Source organism: Nycticebus coucang, chromosome 2 (genome assembly GCF_027406575.1).
Source record: "Nycticebus coucang isolate mNycCou1 chromosome 2, mNycCou1.pri, whole genome shotgun sequence".
In the NCBI taxonomy this organism is placed as follows: Eukaryota; Metazoa; Chordata; class Mammalia; order Primates; family Lorisidae; genus Nycticebus; species Nycticebus coucang.
The window spans coordinates 146,268,241-146,289,929 of NC_069781.1; the positions used below are offsets into that span (position 1 = coordinate 146,268,241).

General features: G+C 40.4%; 1 protein-coding gene across 4 annotated transcripts in view; it reads left to right on the top strand.

The window, feature by feature from the left end:
* Positions 1-21,689, top strand: part of PHKB (phosphorylase kinase regulatory subunit beta) — a 247,598-nt gene that overhangs the window by 121,234 nt on the left and 104,675 nt on the right. For all 4 annotated transcript variants that reach the window (XM_053582096.1, XM_053582095.1, XM_053582098.1 and 1 more), the window contains 5 exons: positions 5,017-5,080; positions 13,848-13,943; positions 15,364-15,561; positions 18,756-18,813; positions 19,534-19,611. In XM_053582096.1, coding sequence (XP_053438071.1) covers positions 5,017-5,080; positions 13,848-13,943; positions 15,364-15,561; positions 18,756-18,813; positions 19,534-19,611 — 494 coding nt within the window. The remainder of the gene's footprint in view (positions 1-5,016; positions 5,081-13,847; positions 13,944-15,363; positions 15,562-18,755; positions 18,814-19,533; positions 19,612-21,689) is intronic.

The window sequence follows — 21,689 nt, forward strand, 5'->3', positions numbered from 1 at the left end:
AAGTTGTGAGTCTTCAAAGATTCATAACTAAGAATGAAATTCCAAACCTTGACTCTCACAGACTGCTGGGAGATTGGGTCAACGTTTGTTCCTGTCTTCATGCTCAGACTTTCTCTGTTCAGAAACAGAAAGTACCATAGAGGTGTTCCTGAGAGCTGACCGGTAGTTTATCTCCTGTGACCCTTTTGCCCTCTTGTATCATATTGGTGGTACAGAGATCCCTGTTGGACGCTGGTCCAGAGTCCAGGTCTTCACCTCCTGTTCCACCCTGGGCCACTGTGGGAATCTCCGTGTCATTGGCTTCATCCCTCGGCATCTACTCTTGTGAGTGTGCACAGTGATGTTCATTGTAGTCTCAGGGGTCGTCTGATTCACCTGCCCCTTTAGGTCTGCTCGTGTGTGACTGTCCACAGTGGTGGTCATAGTAGTCTCAGGGGTCGTCTGATTCACCTGCCCCTTTAGGTCTGCTCCTGTGTATGTCCACAGTGGTGTTCATAGTAGTCTCAGGGGTCATCTGATTCACCTGCCTCTTTAGGTCTGCTCCTGTGTGAGTGTCCACAGTGGTGTTCATATTAGTCTCAGGGGTCGTCTGATTCACCTGCCCCTTTAGCTCTGCTCCTGTGTGAGTGTCCACAGTGGTGTTCATAGTAGTCTCAGGGGTCATCTGATTCACCTGCCCCTTTAGGTCTGCTCCTGTGTGTGTCCACAGTGGTGTTCATAGTAGTCTCAGGGGTCATCTGGTTCACCTGCCCCTTTAGGTCTGCTCCTGTGTGAGTGTCCACAGTGGTGTTCATAGTAGTCTCAGGGATCGTCTGATTCACCTGCCCCTTTAGCTCTGCTCCTGTGTGAGTGTCCACAGTGGTGTTCATAGTAGTCTCAGGGATCGTCTGATTCACCTGCCCCTTTAGCTCTGCTCCTGTGTGAGTGTCCACAGTGGTGTTCATAGTAGTCTCAGGGATCGTCTGATTGTGTGAGTGTCCACAGTGGTGTTCATAGTAGTCTCAGGGGTGGTCTATGTTTCTGTGGTGTGAGCTGTAATATCTTTTCTCTCATTTCTGATTGAGGTTATTTGTATCTTCTTGTTTTCAACTAGCTAGTGATATATTTATTTATTTTTAACTTTCTTTCTTTCTTTCTTTTTTTTTTTTTTTTGCAACAGAGTTTCACTTCATCACCTTTGGTAGAGTGTTGTGGCCTCAGCCTAGCTCACAGCAACACTTGAGTTCAAGTGATCCTCCTGCCTCAGTCTCCTGAGTAGCTGGGACTACAGACACTCTTCACAATACCTGGTTTTTCTGTTTTTTAGCAGAGACAGGGGTCTCACTCTTGCTCAGACTGGTTTCACACTCCTGAGGTCAAACGATCCTCCTGCCTCAGCGGCTCAGAGTGTTAGGATTGCAGAAAGGAGCCTCTCTAGTGATTTATTGATTTTGAAGAATCAACTCATCATTTCATTGATTCTTTGTACGTTATTTTGTTTAAATTTCATTTAATGTTACTCTAGTCTTTGATATTTCTTGTACTCTTTGGGTATGTTTTTTTCCTGGTTTTCTGGTTCTTTGAGGTGTGATGTCAGGTTGTTAATTTCTGCTCCTCGGTTTAGAGCTTCAGCCTCATGAACTTGTATCTTAGTACCGCTTTTGCTGTATTCCAGAGAATTTGATAGATTGTGTCATTTTGAAAAAATTTTAATTTCCATCTTAATTTTGTCATTGGCCTAAACATCATTCAGGAACATGTTTAATTTCCATGTATTTGTATAGATTTAAGCATCCCTCTTAGAGTTGATTTCTGGTTTTATTCCACTGTGGTCTGAGAAGATGCTTGATAATGTTTTCAGTGGGTTTTTTTATTATTATTATTCACTAAGACTTATTTTGTGATGTAAGTACAGTCTTTCTTGGAAAATGTTCCATGTGCTGATGAGAAAAATGTATATTCTGCAGTTTTTGCATACAGTGTTCTGTAAATGCTTGTCAAGTCCATTCATTCTAGAGTCCTGTGCAAATCCAACAGGAATATATTTGTAAGAAGAAAAAAATAACAGTTGACAATGGAATGTTTTTACTTGCGCACTCAAACTGTAGAACCCCTAGGGTGGTAATTTTCAACCTGTGTGCCCACAACACACTGTGAAACTTTTTAAAGATCATTAATTAAATTATTTTCAAAAGAAGTTCAAAGCACAGTAAGTATATTCTTTTTTACTTTTTTGTTTTTACCTTTTTTTTTCTGATCATCATAATTTAAGTGTGCTTTGGAAGTTTAAATATAGTTTCAAGTGTGCAGTGAGATAAGAAAGGTTGAAAAACACTGCCCTAGGCGCTCCTCTGATCCTTTGGTTCTAAGAGTCTGGAATGCTTGTGCTGGAATCATTTTGTTACCATTTTGCAGTATGCAAAACTAAGTATTATGGGCCTAATTATTCCAGGTGCATGGTAGAGTTAGGATCTGACTAAAGTCCTTTTCTGGTTCCCTACTGGCACAAATAAGCCACTCCAAACTTAGAGGCATAAAACAACAACAATATTTTGTTACTATTGTGTCTCATGGTTCTGATGGTCTGACTGGGTTAAGGTGGATAGTTTGTACTCAGGGTCTCTGACGCGTTTGTCCTCAGTGTAGCTGGTGCTGGAATTTTCTTGAAGGCTTCCTCACTTGAATATCTAAATATTGGTGGGGACCTTGGCAAGAGCCATCTGCAGGAGTGTATGTGAAGTTTTCAAATAGGCTTCATCACAGCATGGTGGCTGGTTCCAAAGTGTAGAATACCAAGACAGAGGATTAGACAAGAACTGTTTTGCTTTTTGTGACCTATCTTTAGAAATCGTACAGTACAAATTCCACCACGTTCCATTTGCTGGAGTCACTAAGACCAGACCATGTTCTGTGAGGGATGTTAGACTCTACCCCTTGATAGGGAGGAGTGGGAATCTGTGGCTGTGCTTCACCACACCATGTAAGACCAGACCATGTTCTGCGAGGGATGTTAGACTCTACCCCTTGATAGGGAGGAGTGGGAATCTGTGGCCGTGCTTCACCACACCATGTAAGACCAGACCATGTTCCGTGAGGGATGTTAGACTCTACCCCTTGATAGGGAGGCATGGAAATCTGTGGACGTGCTTCACAATACCATGAGTTCTTCACTTGGATTTTGCTCCTTCAGGTTCCAGTCCTTGCCATTTCCCTCTATAGCAACTTCCTCCATGTTCTTCTCTGACACCACCATGGCTGAAAGAGTTGGGGGTTGAGTGCTGCGCCTACTGGTAGCCTCGGGAATGTATAAGTCTTGCTTTTCTGCTTAGCCTTTGCTAGACAGAGTAGAGGAAGATCATAGTTTATTCTGAGTGATGATTGCCTAAAAGTTTTCTGTTTGCAAGGCTGTCCTTTCCTGGTCCCGTGGCTGGAGAGAGCAGACTCTCATCAGGTCACTCACCACCACACACCTGTTAGCCTTCTTCAACTCTAAGTCTGGTATAAAGGAGGCAAAAGGAAACCCAGGAACTTTCCACGGTGTTGTTCCTGAGTCCTAAAATCCGCACCTAGTCTGTCTGTCTTCTGTGTCTGCTTCTGAACCTTTTAATGTATATAATGTCCAAGATTTTCACTTGTACTTAGTGAGAGAGTAGGGAAAATCATGTCTACTTCACTTCCCAGCCACTTTTCTCTTTTATTTATTTATTTTTTTTGTAGACAGGATCACGAGTCATGGAATCCTCCAACTTCTGGGCTGAAGTGATCCTTCTGCCTTAGCCTTCTGAGTAGCTAGGAATATAGACATGAGTCACCACACCCAGTCGGGGTGTGTATGTGTGTGTGTGTGTGTGTGTTTATGTGTGTAGCAATGGTATCTCGATGTGTTTCCCAGGGTGATCCCGAACTCCTAGACTCAAGTGAATCTTCCACCTTAGCCTCCCAGAGTGCTGGGGTTACAGGTGCAAGCCACATTTATGTATATTTTTAAAATAAATGTCCAACCTGTTTATTACTCTGTAATAAAAGTAATGTTTGCTTGAGAACAGTTCATGTAGGGATCATATAAAAATGTAGATTATGATGACATAAATAGCTTAGAACAATAGTTCTCAAATTTAAAGCACATTCAGACACCTAGAGGCCTTTTTAACAGAGAGTGGTGAGGACTGGCATTTCTAACAAGTTCCCAGGTCATGTTGATGCTGCTGCTCTGGGGACCATACTTCAATCATCACTCTTCAGAAAAATGCTGAGTTAGATAGTCAACTTAAATGATATTAATAGCATATGCAGTTACTTTGAGTAAAACAAATACAAATTTGAAATTATTAAAATCAACCAGACATTATATCTGAAACAGTTAAAGGTAGATATTTGTAAGATGACAATGTCATATTTTTAATGAAATGTATCTTCCCTTTTTCAGCACTATTGCTGAGGACATTTGAGAGGCCAAAAGAGTGGGACACTGAGGGAAATAGCACTCATTTTATTATAAAGAGTAGTTTGTAGCAAAGAGTGAGAAGTTGTCGATCAGTTTCATGAGTATAAAATAATGCTAATTTTCTTGGGCCCTAGGCAAGGAGTGTTTGAATGGGTATCTTAACCATATTCTGATGTATGTGATATATGCAAGCTTTTTCAAGGCTGAGTTGACATCAGAAAAGCTCTGTTCCATTGAACTAATGATGACCAACCTGGTAATGACTGCACATATCATAATCTACCTTCCTCTAAAGTTCATCTTTTGGGTTGGTGAATAGAAACAATACTGGAATTAAAACTTTTCCCATCACTATGACCATTAGTCTAAATGAAGATGAACCTAGAAAAATTTTTCCCAAATGATCACTAACTATAAAAAAGAAAAATTAAAACAGTGAAATATCAGAATGAAGTCTCTTAGACATTATTCTTTATATGGAAATTGTTGTAAATGTTAATAAAGAAACTTGCTTGTGAATATTCATCAGGTAATGGCTCTTATTTTGTTGCCAGAAACATTAGAGTAATAACATTTTTCCTTTTTTCTTTTAGCTCTGTTGGCTTGGCAAAAGCAGCTCTAGAAGCCATTAATGGATTCAACCTCTTTGGCAATCAGGTAATAGGAAAAAAAAAAAAAATATATATATATATATATATTTAAATTTAATTAATTTGACTATTCATTTATAGCAGCAGTTCTCAACCTGTGGGTTGCGACCGCTTTGGGGATCAAACAACCCTTTCACAGGTGTTGCCCAAGACCATCGGAAAACACGTTTTTGAAAAACACATATTTATGCACACATGAAGTAGCAACGAAAATAATTTTATGATTGGGGGTCACCACAACATGAGGAACTGTATTAAAGGGTCTTGGCATTAGGAAGCTTGAGAACCACTGATTTATAGAGTCATTTCCTTACAATAAAAGAATGTCTGAAATTTATGGTATAGCCCACGGTTTGAACAACTTTTCCTTTGAAAATGATTTACCAGTTAAATCTTGGTTTTCTAACTGAAAACCATTGCTTACTTTCTTAAAAAAAGTCTTGATAAGTAATTCTAATTTTCTTGGTTCAGTAACTTTTCCTTCAAGTCTATCACTCATTTCTGAGAGAGTTGCACACTTTTTAATATTTCTGGAATTATATATCATATATTTTCCATGTCATTTCTCATGTTGGTTTTAATTTAATATAGAACAGCATATATCTTGTGCAGAAGGGAATGTGTGTAATGCATGTAGCCAGAGAATTGGAAGTTTTGATCCTAGCTTTACCTTCATCTGGCTATAATCAAGTGTATGAAATTGCATTTTCTCTGGGGATAAAAAAGAAACCGTAAAGTTTCCTTCAATTCTCATAAGATCTTTAATTAGTTTTTGTACCAAAAGAAACTAATCAAGTGGCCATGTTTAAGTTGTCAATGGAAGGAATAAAACATAGGAACAGAGGCTCCTGCTACTCTGGACAAACAAGTAGGCTGGTTTTCTTTAGCAGTTGCTCGAAGGATCGCTAAGATGGCAAGGCTGTGGGATGCTCCATCAGGGAGGGTGTGCTTTAGGAAGGCACGGTGCAGCTCCTGATGCTGTGGGATGCTATGTCAGGGAGGGTGTGCTTTAGGAAGGTATGGTGCAACTCCTGATGCTGTGGGATGCTCCGTCAGGGAGGGTGTGCTTTTAGCAAGGCACAGTGCAGCTCCTGATGCTGTGGGATGCTATGTCAGGGAGGGTGTGCTTTAGGAAGGTACGGTGCAATTCCTGATGCTGTGGGATGCTCCGTCAGGGAGGGTGTGCTTTTAGCAAGGCACGGTGCAACTCCTGATGCTGTGGGATGCTCCGTCAGGGAGGGTGTGCTTTTAGCAAGGCACGGTGCAGCTCCTGATGCTGTGGGATGCTCCGTCAGGGAGGGTGTGCTTTAGGAAGGCACGGTGCAGCTCCTGATGCTGTGGGATGCTCCCTCAGGGAGGGTGTGCTTTAGGAAGGCACGGTGTAGCTCCTGATGCTGTGGGATGCTCCGTCAGAGTGGGTGTGCTTTAGCAAGGCACAGTGCAGCTCCTGATGTTGTGGGATGCTCTGTCAGGGAGGGTGTACTTTAGGAAGGCATGGTGCAGCTCCTGATGCTATGGGATGCTCCATCAGGGAGGGTGTGCTTTAGGAAGGCATGGTGTAGCTCCTGATGCTGTGGGACGCTCCATCAGGGAGGGTGTGCTTTAGGAAGGCATGGTGTAGCTCCTGATGCTGTGGGACGCTCCAACAGGGAGGGTGTACTTTAGGAAGGCATGGTGCAGCTCCTGATGCTGTGGGATGCTCCATCAGGGAGGGTGTACTTTGGGAAGGCATGGTGCAGCTCCTGATGCTGTGGGATGCTCCGTAGAGTGGGTGTGCTTTAGCAAGGCACAGTGCAGCTCCTAATGTTGTGGGATGCTCTGTCAGGGAGGGTGTGCTTTAGGAAGGCATGGTGCAGCTCCTGATGCTGTGGGATGCTCCATCAGGGAGGGTGTACTTTGGGAAGGCATGGTGCAGCTCCTGATGCTGTGGGATGCTCCGTAGAGTGGGTGTGCTTTAGCAAGGCACAGTGCAGCTCCTAATGTTGTGGGATGCTCCGTCAGGGAGGGTGTGCTTTAGGAAGGCATGGTACAGCTCCTGATGCTGTGGGATGCTCCGTCAGGGAGGGTGTGCTTTAGCAAGGCACACATACGTGCAAATGGTGACATGATTATTGTCATGGCACTTATAATGCCTTGAAATTAAGAACGTTTCTTGTTGAAGTGTTGTTAACACAACCACCACATACACAAACTCCCTTCTGTCCTCACCCCAGCTTCCTCTGCAGGGTGGGCTCTGGCTATGTCCAGGACATGAGGGATGACCACCACCATGAAAGGATCGGGAAGAGAGAAGCATCTCATTCTGGGTGCCAGAGAGAGAGAAGGGGGGTGGCAGGAAGATAATTGGTATTAAAGAATAGGACCATTACATGCTCTGTACTCCCACCAGTCACTCATATGACGTTTCTAGTTATTTACCCACCTAAGGCTCAGCTTCCTCATCTAAAAGTACAGATAATGATCATAGGACCTACCTAACTCAGGAGGTTCTCATGTAAATAAAATTTAACTTGGTTAGCATAGTGCTTAGCAAAGACTAAACCTTTAATGAATGCTGTTTCTCATTGCTATTATTTATGAAGGACTGGTAGTACTAAAGATGGGAAATGAAGAAGTTGGAGTGAAAGCTTTCTAGAAAGTATCTCAGCAGGCTGAGACGGGACATGGATTAAACTGGAGCTGGGGTAGCTGTGGTAGCTGTGTATCATCAGTCTTGAAAATACGGGTCTTGTTTGCCTTCTGTGGTCTGCCAAACAGTGAGCTCAACAGAGGAGTCTCTCCAGGTTGGCCGTGTGCAGTGGTGTGTGCCGGTCTTCTCCGTCACTCCATCATCTCCTCTGCAGTACCCAGGTCTTCGTGTGTGTTGCTTACACCCCTCCTCTTTATGTGCCCACACACATACCTACAGGGTACTTTTCCTAATTTCATTTATCTTTCAGAGCTCTACTTTTCTTAGGAAATTCTCATAGATTGCTCAACTATAACTCTAAAAACACTGAATTGTTTCGGCATTCTGATTCTCAGTTATAAATGTATTGCTGGTATTCATCTCACTCTGCCAGTTTTTCTTTTTCTTTTTTTTTTCTCAGTTTTGGCCAGGGCTAGGCTTGAATCCACCACCCCCGGTATATGGGGCCAGTGCCCTGCTCCTTCAGCCACAGGCGCTGCCCTCTGCCAGTTTTTCAATAGTGATTGTACATTGGAATCATTTGAAGAATTAAAAAAAGAAAACATTGATGCCTAGCCTCTTCTCCCAGTGATTCCAGAGGTCTTGGCACTGAGATTTTTTTTCAGAGCCCCTCAGAAATTCTAATGTACATCGAAAGGTGAGAACAAGTGCTCTAAGCATAGTTTTTGGCTTTGTTTTTCCAGTGTAGCTATGCACCAAATGTTTACTGTATTGACTACCCCTTGATCATTTTAGATAGAAATACAGAGAAATAATGTCATTTATTTAGCTACAGAAATATATCACAAGTAAAGCCTGTTCATCTTTTGTTCTTACAGGGTAGTGTCAGTATCTTAGTTTTACAAATTTCCTTTCATTTTTTCTTCTGATGGGGAGGAGAGTCACAGAAACCTGACTTTTAAAATGTTAATATTCCCACCTCTACAGCAGTTAAGTTAATAATGTAGCTGACAGACAGTTGCACCTTTAAAAGTGCACATGGTCTTTGTGATGTTGGATGATTTCATAATGCTGCTCCAGGTACTTCAAAGAAGTGTGGCCTGATGAAAAGCCAGTGCCAGAAAAGACCTGACGCAAAGAAACTTCCTTAAGATTTCGAGGATTTCAGATTGTGTGAGTGTTAGAATTTGGGTGTTCTAATTATTTCTATAGACTGTTGGTATAGTGTTTTGGAAGACCTGATCATGTATCTTTAATTCATTTAGAGCTTTTGAAAAGCGGCAAAGCAAGAGTCATAGATCTTTGGAGACGGGTGCCCCTCTCTCAAGATGTATGATCAAAGAAGTTGGGGCACCTTTTCTCATATCACACAGCAGAGGAGCAGAGCCAGGAATTAAACCAAAATCACTCAGTAATGAACCTGGAACATCAACAATTGGCATGGGAAATCTCAGCGGTTGGGCGCTGTCTACCTATGTATTTTCTTTGAAAACTCTTCAGCTATTTTTGCATAATGATTACTGGGCATCTAAAGGAGGCTCTGTAAGAGGAAGGCTGCCTTTGCTCCTCTGTGCCTTGCTGTGTGAGGAGACAAATGCTGACTGCTTTGGGATGTGTTCCTTCACTTCCTTTCTTCTTATTTTTTTCTATAATCACTTTCCTTATTTTTCAAGAAAAAAACATTGTTTAAATTTTCACTCTGAAACTATTTTCAAAATTTATTTTGGGCCTGGCACCGTGGCACATGCCTGTAATCCCAGCACGCTAGGAGGCCAAGGCAGGTGGATTGCTTGAGCTCATCAGCTCGAGAACAGCCTGAGCCCATCTCTCCCAGCTGCTCTGGAGGCTGAGGCAAGAGAATGGCTTGAGCCCAAGAATTTGAGGTTGCTGTGACCTATGACACCACGGTACTCTACTGAGGGCAGATTCTGTCCCCCCAAAATTAAAAAATGTTCAAAATTTATTTATTCTTTAGGCTCTTAAGAATTAAATATGATTAAAGTGGCCTAATTCTGATCAATTTACTCTAAAGGCTAATTTGGGGCAGAGCCACATTTAGAAACATGCGTTATCCTTAATATAAAAATCGCATATTTCATCATGTTCTCAAATACATTCTGTACAAATGTCAGGATAAATGTGTTCACATATTGTTAAGGTAATATTTGACGGTACTTTGGATAGTGATATAAATCAGAATTTACTTTCATCAAATATCATAGGTATAATGAGCAACAATTGTGTGATTCCTGGGTTTGAATCTCAGCTCTACTATTCTGAGACCCTGAGAATTTATGTTTAGGTTCATCTTTCTGTGTAGCTTAAATTCTTTTTTTTTTTTTTTTTTGAGACAGAGTCTCACTTTGCCACCATTGGTAGAGTGCTGTGGTGTCACAGCTCACAGCAACCTCCAACTCTTAGGCTTAAGTGATTCTTTTGCCTCAGCCTCCCAAATAGCTGGGACTACAGGCACCCGCCACAGCGCCTGGCTATTTTTTTTATCATAGTTGTCGTTGTTTAGCTGGCCCAGGCCAGGTTCGAACCCGCCAAGCCCGGTGCATGTGGCTGGCACCCTAACCACTGAACTACAGGTGCTGAACCAGATTAAATTCTTTTAACAACATGTGAGCAGGAGAGAAGTCTGGACTGTGAGAGAGGCTGCTAGAAACAACTATCGGGTCAGTCAGCAAAATCTGGTCGTTCACCTGCTCATTGCTGCCACAGCTGCAGTGCAGGGTCCCGCCAGTAATGTCCTTTCTGGAGAAGGATGTTCCCGGGGCCATGCCTTAAAGCTAAGGGTTGGCCTAATAACTAAACTGAGGAACAAAATCTCCTACGTGGAGTGTTGCGGTATGGTTTTGCTTCCAGCTCAAGGATAGAAAAGATCATGCTCAGTAGATCCACTGACCAGTTTCGTCTGGTTTTATTTTTGATTCTCAATGAGGGTGGCAAGTCCCTCAGCTCAGGCTCTAAGAAGTGACTAATGGGGAAAGAGAGGCCCAGACAACCCTTCAAATTATTTCACTTTGAATTGAAACCAGTAATATCAGCAATGTCTGTGGTCACAGCTGGTCCCTCTGGTCTTAGGGACATTTCCAGAAGTGTATATTTCTGGTCATGGGGAACCAAGGAGGAGCCGATGGATCTGTGCAGCTCTTTCCCACCAGGGGAGCTCCAGTGCCCCAACAGTGGTCAAGTCCAGTCATCTTCTAGTGTATTCACTGCAACAAAAGGATGTGTAGAGACTCAGCTGGAGAGTAAAGTTTAAACTCTGGACCTTAGGAGCTGTTTAGGTGGAGTCGGGATATTATGACAGAGTTGTAAAGATTTCAGGAAATGAAAGGTGAAAATAAAATATACAAAGTTAATCAGATGCTCTGAATTTTCACATTATAAAACATCCTTTCATATTCCTTTCTGTAATTGGGGAAATCAAGATACTGACAAATGAGCTGAGGCCGGAATCTAAAAGGTAATGACTAAAGAGATTGCTCATGTTGTGCAGAGCCTTCAAAGCAGTGCAGACATCCAGCATCCTTTGAAATCTGCAGGCCTGAAATTAATGTGTTTGCTGATTTAAAGTAGGTGATAATTAATTCCACATGTGGGCTCTCCTTGATAGCTTTTTAAAAGACTTACTTCTGAATGGGAAATAGCATGACTTTGAGCCATTTCACCCTTCTGGAAATCTGGGCTATTAATGATTAAAGCATGGTATATTTTTATAAGAGGACAGACAAACAATATAGTTAACTAGCCTTTGATCTCCCTTTTAAAATATATGAGATCACTTTTTCCTTTAAAGGAATGTTATATAGAGGCTGGCAAAGGAAAATTGAGATCTGAACAAATACTTTAATGAATTTAAATTTTAAAAAATTATTTGTTACTAGAAAAGAGAAGCTGGCTGTTTACATTAACCAGATGATGGAGTGAATTACGAAATTCACCATTTCACTTCATTATTTGTAAAATTAACATACTTAGATTCTATCTTTTGAAAATTCAATTTGAGGCAGACAATTTGGCACCAATTAACTTTACTAATTCTTGGCCTAAAGGTAAAGCATAGCTTCAATTAGTGTATTTATAGGTGTCTAACATATAATACCCAATCATTTTCCTGCTATTTTGTTGTAACTACCCTACTTGGACCCCTTTCCCTGAAACTTCAGATCCCAACTGTGATCCTCACCTTCTCTGTGGAGTGCCCCAGCTTCCCTGGGGACTCACTGTAATTCTTACCCTTCTCTCTAAGCCGCTCACCGTGAGGAGACTGACACAGGAGACTGCCATGTGTCATTTGTTTTTTTAATAACCAATCACCTGGGTCGGCTCCTGGGAGCACAGGGCAAGTTCCTCGTTTGCTTCCCTCAAAGCAGAGTGCACTGTACTTTTGCCAGTGGCAGCTGCTGCGTGAGTGAGTGGAGATGTGAGGTTGGGACTCTCAATTGGTCGAAAGGACAGCCTTCGTCTGGGGTGGAGACAGAGCTTCACTCATTCCCAGTTCATATATTAATTCACTTGTCAGAGTTTTAAAAAATAAGCTGAAAAATGATAATCTGAATGAAAAATCACTGTAATTTGTGAGCTTATATTCCTATATGAAGGTGGATTAACAGGAAACACAGCTAGGTGAGTGTGATATTTGGATCTGGTGCTGCTTGTACTTGGAGTTTCGGTCTAGTTCGGTGATGGAGATATTTTAGTTTCAGAGTTAATACATCTGTGAAGTTGGTGAGAATTAGGATGAGAGTTAGAAAGTAATATTGAAGCAACATGCCGTCTATAATAGTTCTCTTCTCCTTTCCCCCAAATATTTTTCTGAATATTCTCTTACATTGAGAGTACAAAGCAGTCTTTGTATTTACATCTCATTCTGTATTTTCAAACATGTAGCTCCCCAGTAAGAGAACAAAGCCATATTTACTCAAAAGTACGTTGTTGAAAACGGAGTACATTAATGGCTAAATGTCAATTTTTTTAACTTGGTTAGCAGACCAATTGATGTTTTCTATTATACTTGTCCTTTTGTTCACATTTTTTTCTTCATACTTGAAAGTTCTTGTTTGTTCATTTTTGGTTTTTTAGTGTGGGAGATTGTCTAACCATGAGCTTCTGTGCAGGATTGATTTTTGAACCCTTGCTGTGTTAAACTAAGGCTTCATGTCCTTTTCAGTAAAAGGGGGATGATAGTAGCTACATATGGGGAGTGCACGGGGCGATCCCCAGGGAACGGAAAGCCAGTGTTGTTGGAGATTCTCTTGTCTTCGTATTTCAGTGCAGTATTGTTTTACATCCTTACTTCTAGATGACATCTGTCAGTGAGGAAACTGAGGCAAAATTAATATAAGTAGAGAGTGTATTTGGGCCAATCTTGAAGACTGAAGCCTAACAGCACAGATTCAAGTTGTACTGAATACGCACTCCAATTAGAAGCAATTTCAAGTGGATTTTTAAAGGTGAAAAGGAGATACAGGGAGTGGGCTGATACAAAATTGTTTATCAGGAATTCTCATTGATTTACAGAAATAACATTGATTAGTGATTGGCTATGCATTGTTAAGCCATAGGGTTGGGTTATAGTGTTTAGTGTGGCATTTTTAGGTTAATTTATAGCTTGTTTCAAGAGATGAATACGTAGCCACACAGCTCAGAGGGGAGGGCAAGACACAGTCACTGTCCCATCGTAAAGTCTCTAGGCCTGATAAAAAGACTTGCATTCCTGAGATAAAAGTTCTCTTCATTTCTCATGCCTACATTTTAATTTGATCCTATAGTCAACATTCTTTATGAGGAATATACAAATCAGATTCTATGAATCCAAATTAGTTTTTTATTCCTTGTCACGTTAGCTAAGCAAGTTGTATTTTCATTAAAGTAAATGTTATTAATTGGCTGTCAGTACATTTTTTGATTTATAAGAAAATTGAGGGAAAATAGGAAAATGTACAAATAACATTTTTATGATTATAAAATTAATGTGTATTTTAAAAATTGAGAATTAATGAACGTGTAAAAAATTAAAGTCCCATAATCAAATGTAGTCAATGTTAGTATTTTTGTGAAATTTCTCACAGTCAAGATCCATATAAGTCCTTTTTTTTCCCTAATTTACATAATGTTTTGCTTTTTCTCTCTCTAGGGCTGTTCTTGGTCAGTTATATTTGTGGATCTGGATGCTCACAATCGCAACAGGCAAACCTTGTGCTCGCTGTTACCCAGAGAGTCAAGATCACATGTGAGACATGTTTTGATAAACTAAAATGAACTGTCATTATTTATTTATTTATTTATTTTGAGACAGAGTCTCACTTTCTTGGCCCTGGTAGGGTGCGTGGCATCACAGCATACAGCAACCTCAAACAGTTGGGCTCAGGTGATTCTCTTGCCTCAGCCTCCCACGTAGCTGGGACTACAGGTACCCTTCCACGACACCTGGCTAGTTTTTAGAGACATGGTCTCAACTCTGGCTCAGGCTGGTCTCAAACTTGTGAGCTCAAGCGATCCATCTGTCTCGGCCTCCCAGAGTGCTAGGATTACAGACATGAGCCACTGCGCCCAGGTGAACTATCATTATTTTTATGTAGTTTTACCTTCTTTTCCAAGAAAGTGCCTAAAATGCTAGAGGTCATTCAGAAGAGATAAGACAGGACGGGTGTTATTCGTCATTCCTCCAGCCTATAGTGGTTTAGAAAGTGAATAGAGTTGTGGAAAATCTGCTTTCTCTTTTGAATCTTTTGTAGAACAATAGAAAAATAGACATAATTTGTCTTTTAAATGGGTAGCAACGTTATGCCAAAATGAATCATATTTTGTCACAGAATATTAGAAAAATAGTTTTCAGAATTTATATTTATTTCAAATAAAATTATCTTCTTTTCTTTGTATCTTTTCTTTTATTCACTTTTTTTCTTTGATGAACTTTTGTATGCTTATAGTAGCTGAATGCAGATTTTTCTATGGACTGTCTGTGGTCCTATTTTTAGAAAACTCCCAAAATGAAATAATTTAATTATTTAAAAATAACTGTTTTACCAAAGTAATATGATTATGATAAAAGAAAAGCAAAATCCAAAGTAAATAAATAATAACATAATATCAGTCATAATACCAGTCATTCCACCATTGCTATATAATCTTAGCATGAGAACATTTGGGTATGTACATTTCCACATATTTTTATGCACAAATATTTGTATTTTACAAGTCTAAAATCACATTGTTCCTAATGATTGATAGCCTAGTTCTATGAATGGACATGTTTCTGTATCAATAAGCAGATTTCTACAATAAAAACTTTAATGGCTGCTAATTTACTGAATTAATTGTTAATCATGTAGACTGTTTTCTTTTTCACTATTATGTGTATAAGCAAATTGTTGAGAAAGATTTAGTTACGATGAGTATCAGTATTAAATTTTTGCATATGGTTTTCATTAATATTTTGAATTTTGTGTCCAGTGTTGGACCTTAACACTTTATCTTAAAGCATAAAGCTGTGTCTCCTCTGTGAAGTTCACTGAAGCAGGACAAGCTTCAGTGAGTCCCTGGAAGCAGGGCAGCTTGATGACCCTGTGGCTTTTTATCTCCGCCCTTCTTCTCAGTCTGTGCTGACTGCACCATTGCAGACATCCCAGTCTCTTTTTCTCATTCTCCAGAACACAGATGCTGCCCTCCTGCCCTGCATCAGTTACCCTGCATTTGCCCTGGATGATGAAGTTCTGTTTAGCCAGACACTTGATAAAGTGGTTAGAAAATTAAAAGGAAAATATGGATTTAAGCGCTTCTTGAGAGACGGATATAGAACGTCTTTGGAAGATTCCAGTAGACGCTACTACAAACCAGCTGAAATTAAGGTATCAGAAAATACCCCACATTAGTAGCATATCAGAGTAGTCAAAAGCAGAGGTGCAGGAGAGTGACCCTTACTAGCTAAGTGACCTTGGACAAGTTAATTAACCTCTCTGTGTTTAATAATTCTTCATTACCTGAATAACGAGGTTATGTATATTAAATGACTTAACATGTAGAAAAGGCTTAAAACGGTACTTGACACATAGTAAATGCCCAGTAAGTACTAGCTCTTATTACCGAGGTATTTGCTTATCTTGGGCTGTGTTGATTCACTGGGCGAATAATTTTTCTACTGTGTTTTCAGTCCTTTGCCTGCGTGCTCCATACTGTTTGTTTTATATGATGTCAAAGATCTATTTCTAATGTGGCTTTCAATCTCTTAAACAAATGCTCTACTTAAAACTAATGCTCTTTCCCCTCTTTATCTCTTTAATTTAGACACTTCCCTTTGAAACACAGTCCTCTAAATATTTAGTTTTAAAATATTTTGTATTTTGAAAATATGCACACACAACTATATTGAAATTTACACTAGCTACTCTGAAGCCATCTGGAAAACTGTAACAATCCCGAAGTAAGCATTTCCAGCCCATTGCTGGCCACTTTGCTTAGTAGAGTAGATTAAAGTTAGTTTTGTAAACATGGGTATAACTTTGCCTTGCTCACTGAAGACAGTTAAGGTCCCCATAAATCTGCAGGTAGGAAACGTATAGTCAGTATTACATCCTTTAATTTGTTTAGCAATTAACATACTATTCTTTTAAAATTTATTATTCACTTCTGCAGGAAAATTAGGCAAGCTGTTCATCATTTTATTTAATTTCACAGTTGACTATCAATTGGGGAGCGTTTTATTATATGAATTTTTGAAATTTTAGAGCAGTGTTAGTAGAGTTACCATCTACTAGGTGGTTTGAGAAAATCCATTTATCTCTTAGAAGTCTTCAAATGTTTCTTTCCTAATTAATACATTTCCTAAGCCAGTGTGTAGCACTTACACTGGAACTGGACCCCCTACACGTTCTGTGCTGGAAACATCCAGCTCTGGGTCAGCCCAGCAAGCTCCCTCTGCTTCTGCACGTGCCGCTTGCGCTGGTGAGGAAAGCCACAGACGGTGCAGAGGCCGCCCGGTCAGTACTTCCTCTCTGCTCAGTCCTCACCTACCCTCAGGTCTTGCCAGTCCTGCTACACGATGCTGCCAGGAACTCCCCTGGAAGGCTTTTCCAGTTCTTTCTCATTTGTTCTCAAATTCTCAGACTTGACTTTTTCTTTCCTACTTGCGAGCCTTTGGTCTCTGGATGGCTTCCTCCACCACACTGTGTCTTCACCCGCGCTTCCCAGGTCAGGTCAGTCTCTGCCCTCTGAGGCCAGCTCCTCTCCAAGAGGCTCCACCTTGTTCTTTTTCACTTTTTCAGGACTCTCCTGAGACTGTTTTCTTTTCTGATGGAAGGAAAACATCTTCCCCACTCCTCTTCTCTGTCTTTTTTACCCAGCTTAAATCAATAGTCTTATCCTCAGCTTAAACACATTGATGTTCATTATTGAAAAACTAACAAAAGCCCTCCCTCAACCCTTATCCCTGCCCTCCCCTGCCACTCTTCTGAAGGGCATGGTCGTGGTGTGTCTCCTCCTTGGCACCAGCTCACTCTGCCTTATAACCGAGCTGTTTTTCCCACTCCCCAGGGGTTCTGTTAGCCTCAGGCAGTCAAGGTTGCTGTGCCACAGGGGATGCTTTTCTGACCATATTTCACAGACCTTCTTCTTAGCCGAGCCCTCTTTCTTCGGACACGCTGCATTGCCCTGGCCCCGTTCTCATTCCAGTTCTTTACTCGCTTCTCTCTCTGGCCTTCTCGGTCTCTTCTGCAGGTTCCTTTTCTCTCTGCCACCTCTTAACACTTCCCCTGGCGTCCATCCCGGCATACTCTCCTTTAATTCTACACATCCCCCGCACTCAGGCCGCTCCCAGAGTGCCCTTCCCACACAGGCCGCTGCCTTTTGGATGTCCTTGCTTAGATGGCTGCGGTCCTCTGCCCAAGCTCCAAACCTGAGAGCATTCTAGGCTCTTCCTTCCCACTCACCCAACTTTGTTAGTCACCACAGCTGGCAGATTCAGCTTCCTTAAGATCTTAAAATTCTGTTTCTTCCTCTCAGTTAACTCTTGGTTTAGGCTAATGGTATGTAACCTAGGGTGATTTTGCTCCTGACCCCAGGACACTTGACAATGGCTGTATGTATTTTGAGTTGTTGCAACTTGGTGGGTGCTACTGAAATCTGGAAGGTAGAGGCAGGGAAGGGCACTAAATGTCCTGCACTGCATAGGACTGCCCACAACAGAGTTAGCAGTAGCCCTGAGACTGGGACTCTAGGTCAGGCTGTCGTCTTGTCTTTGTGTTTCTCTAGCAGGCTCCTAGCTGGTCTAGTTAATGTTTCTTGCCCTGTAATGCTCTTCAATATTATCAACTGCCCAATCTAGCAAGGAAATAAAATAGGAACATCTGCTGCTGTTCAGTGTCCACTCGTGGCTCCCAGTCACCTCCAGTGTCTAGTCTCAATCTCTCAGCACGACCTGCAGGCCCTTCTTGATCCCCCTGGCCTGGGCCTCAGTTTTCACTGCTTATTTGCTTGTTCTAGAAGGACTGAATTGCTGGTAGTTTCCTTTACATACTTAGTTTCTATGAGTCTGTCATTTGTACTGTTGTTTCCTCTGCCTGGAGTTCCCTTAGCTTATCTCCCCCATGAAGTTCACCAGGCATTAGTTAAAACATCTCCTTCCCTACACACCCTCCCAGACCCAAGGCAGACTCAGGTGTCTGATTCTGTCTGTTACTGATACACCATGTGCAGACACTTCCTCCCTCACCACAGTTATTCATTCACCTGCCGGCCTCCCCACGAGGCCGTCAGTCCCAGAGGGGAGCTCTCTGTACCGTGCCTTCAGATTCACTGTCCAGTGTGTGGATGGCGCTGAAGCAGTCAAGGAGTATTCATGGAAGGAGCACTGTGGAAAGGATTGAGTAAATGAGATTTGGAATAACATGCACACTGAGAAAATTCTTCAAAAAGAACAATGAAACTATTTACAAAATTAGTTCAGCTTTGAGTTATTACTATAAATAAATCTTTTACATCTAGCCTAACTATAATTGTTCCAATTTAATTGTTGGTTTAAAATTTAATGTCTTATTTTATGTTTTAGCTATTTGATGGCATTGAATGTGAATTTCCCATATTTTTCCTTTACATGATGATTGATGGTAAGTGAGCTTTTTCCTGAAATTTAAACAATAGGATATAAGTGGTATAAAGAAGAACAGAAATGAAATATGACTTTTCAGCTAGTAAAATAATATGTACTTCAGTGATGTCTATTTTTTCCTTTCTAAGTGAATATTAAATTATTTCCAGAATTAAAAAATGCTTTGAAGAATTTTAAAAATAACTCTATTTTTTCATATTTATGAAGAAAAAATTTTTATTAATAGAAATAGTGAATACTATAATCCATGACACTGTGTGTGTATATATATGTAATATGTATACTTAAAAGTAGAGAAATTTTAATAATAGTCTTTTTTTTTAAGAAAAAGAACAGAGTTTATTGAAAGATAAGCAGATAAGAGTGGGGCAGAGCCTCTGGCAATGGGGCTGCGGGGTGGGAGTGGGGTGGGTGGATGGGGGGTTTGGGAAGAGTTTACATGATGATTGATGGTAAGTGAGCTTTTTCCTGAAATTTTAACAATAGGATATAAGTGGTATAAAGAAGAACAGAAATGTTCTGTTGCTATTCTGAATGCTAGCATGTTTTTCTAAAATCAATTTCTTGAAAAAATACCGCACGTTAGTATTACTTCTTTCAATTTTTATTATCATTTACGTAAAAATTACCAAAATAATTATAACTGGGATAAAGTTTTCGAGATGCTTGTTTTGCTCAGCTGCCATTGGATTTTGCGTTATTGGACTTTGCGTTTTAGGCGTTTTTAGAGGCAACCCCAAACAAGTAAAGGAATATCAGGATCTTCTGACTCCAGTGCTGCATCAGACCACAGAAGGTATACTTGTTTTTTTTCAAGAAATTCTTCCTACCAACATTTTCTTAATGTTATTTTGAAATATATGAGTTCTTTATAAATACAATTTATATTAAATTGAAAAACTGAATCAGGCCTCAAATGAAATTAGAAAGAATAACCTCTATTAATTGTTATAGTAAATCTGTTTTTATAAAAGAAGTTCATTAGATAAGGCAAGGATGTAGATGAATTTAGGTGGTCGTAGCTCTGATAATTCTGAAGTATCTGGTGAGTTAGGCAAAGTTTCTTCCTCTATTATGTAATGTGTTTGCTCTGTATAGTGTGACAGTAATATAAAGCAATGATTTTTTATTCAGGTCACTGGAAATGCTATAGTCAGGTGAATGCTGCCCCTGCAGAGGCTCCCTGGACAGGTCCGCCTTATCTAAAAGCACCTGCATGGTCGAGAACATTTTGGCCTCCTCTTTGGAGTTGTTTCTTGAGCACTTAGCGTTGTGCTTTAAATGTATGCCACAATGCTAAAATGTCATTATTTAAGGGTGGATTTAATATTTTATAAATGCTCAAAGGCCCCATCGTATAAGTAAGAGTATATTGGTTTCAATTAAACACCAGCAGGGACCATAAAAGAAACATAACTGGCTCTTCTTTATTACTAGAAAACTAACCGGCAAAGAATTCTGAAGGAGACATTCTAAGTATCTTTGGGGTTTGAAAGTATTAATAGAATATGAATATATTCTCATGAGTGAACAACTTTGAAAACATATTTTTATGGAAGTTAAAAGTTATGGTGCACTGTTAAGAAAAGAGAGAGCATGAGACCGCATAGATACAATGCCCAGACTGAAGTCTCAGCACAGGCCCGAAGCTCATGGTGTGCTTACCCTATGAATAAACATTGAATTTCAAATAGATATTAATGTTTAAAAGCAGTTATTTTTCTGGAATCTGAAAATTAAGCTGCTTTTTTCTTCTGGCAAAAAAAAAAAGTTATTTTTGTCTTTACGCTACAAATAATTACTGCCTAATGTGAGAAATAATGTAAAAAATATTGTAATGCATATAATATTTGCAAGCCATTGAATCAGATTTTTAGCATTTGGTGGTGGACTACTGATGTATGAGGTGGTAGCTTAATATACCTTACTGCAGGCTTACCATGTTCAGAGAGCGATTTTTGAAAGTATTCCCTGTATTTCATAGAACATTTTACTGGCTTTAGGCACAAATATCACTAATAGTTGATACATTAAGAAGCAAAATTTTAGCAAAATCTGTGCATTTTTATTAGGAAAATTAAGTTTATTGTGGACAAATATTGCAAAATGTCTTCTGCAGTGCCCTACTTAGAATGTTGATTATTTCACCCTTTATATCATCTATAAAGATGCTACTCTATAAAGAATAATTTTAGGCTTTACAATAAATATTTGTAAAAACAGGTTGTCGAGCGGCGCCTGTAGCTCAGTCGGTAAGGCGCCGGCCCCATATACCGAGGGTGGCGGGTTCAAACCCGGCCCCGGCCAAACTGCAACCAAAAAATAGCCGGGCGTTGTGGCGGGCGCCTGTAGTCCCAGCTATTCGGGAGGCTGAGGCAAGAGAATCGCGTAAGCCCAAGAGCTGGAGGTTGCTGTGAGCTGTGTGAGGCCACGGCACTCTACCGAGGGCCATAAAGTGAGACTCTGTCTCTACAAAAAATAAATAAATAAAAATAAAAACAGGTTGTCTCAGGGGAAGATGGCTTTCTCTCTTTAGTGATAGTGAGTAGTATAAAATGGGCTAATGGTTAAATGGGAATTCTTTGCTCTAAGCAATGGCTCAGGGTTATAATTCTTCATTTAAGATCATACAGTATCTCTGGGAGGCGCCTGTGGCTCAAAGGAGTAGGGCGCCGGCCCCATATGCCGGAGGTGGTGGGTTCAAGCCCAGCCCTGGCCAAACACTGCAAAAAAAAAAAAAAAGATCATACAGTATCTCATTTGTGAGCTTCTACAGACTAATCCTGTTAAAAATAGCTTCCTCTATGGCTCTAAAGATTTGCCTACTGTGTATTTGTTGATTCATTTAAAGGTGTTAAAAATTAAATGTTGTTA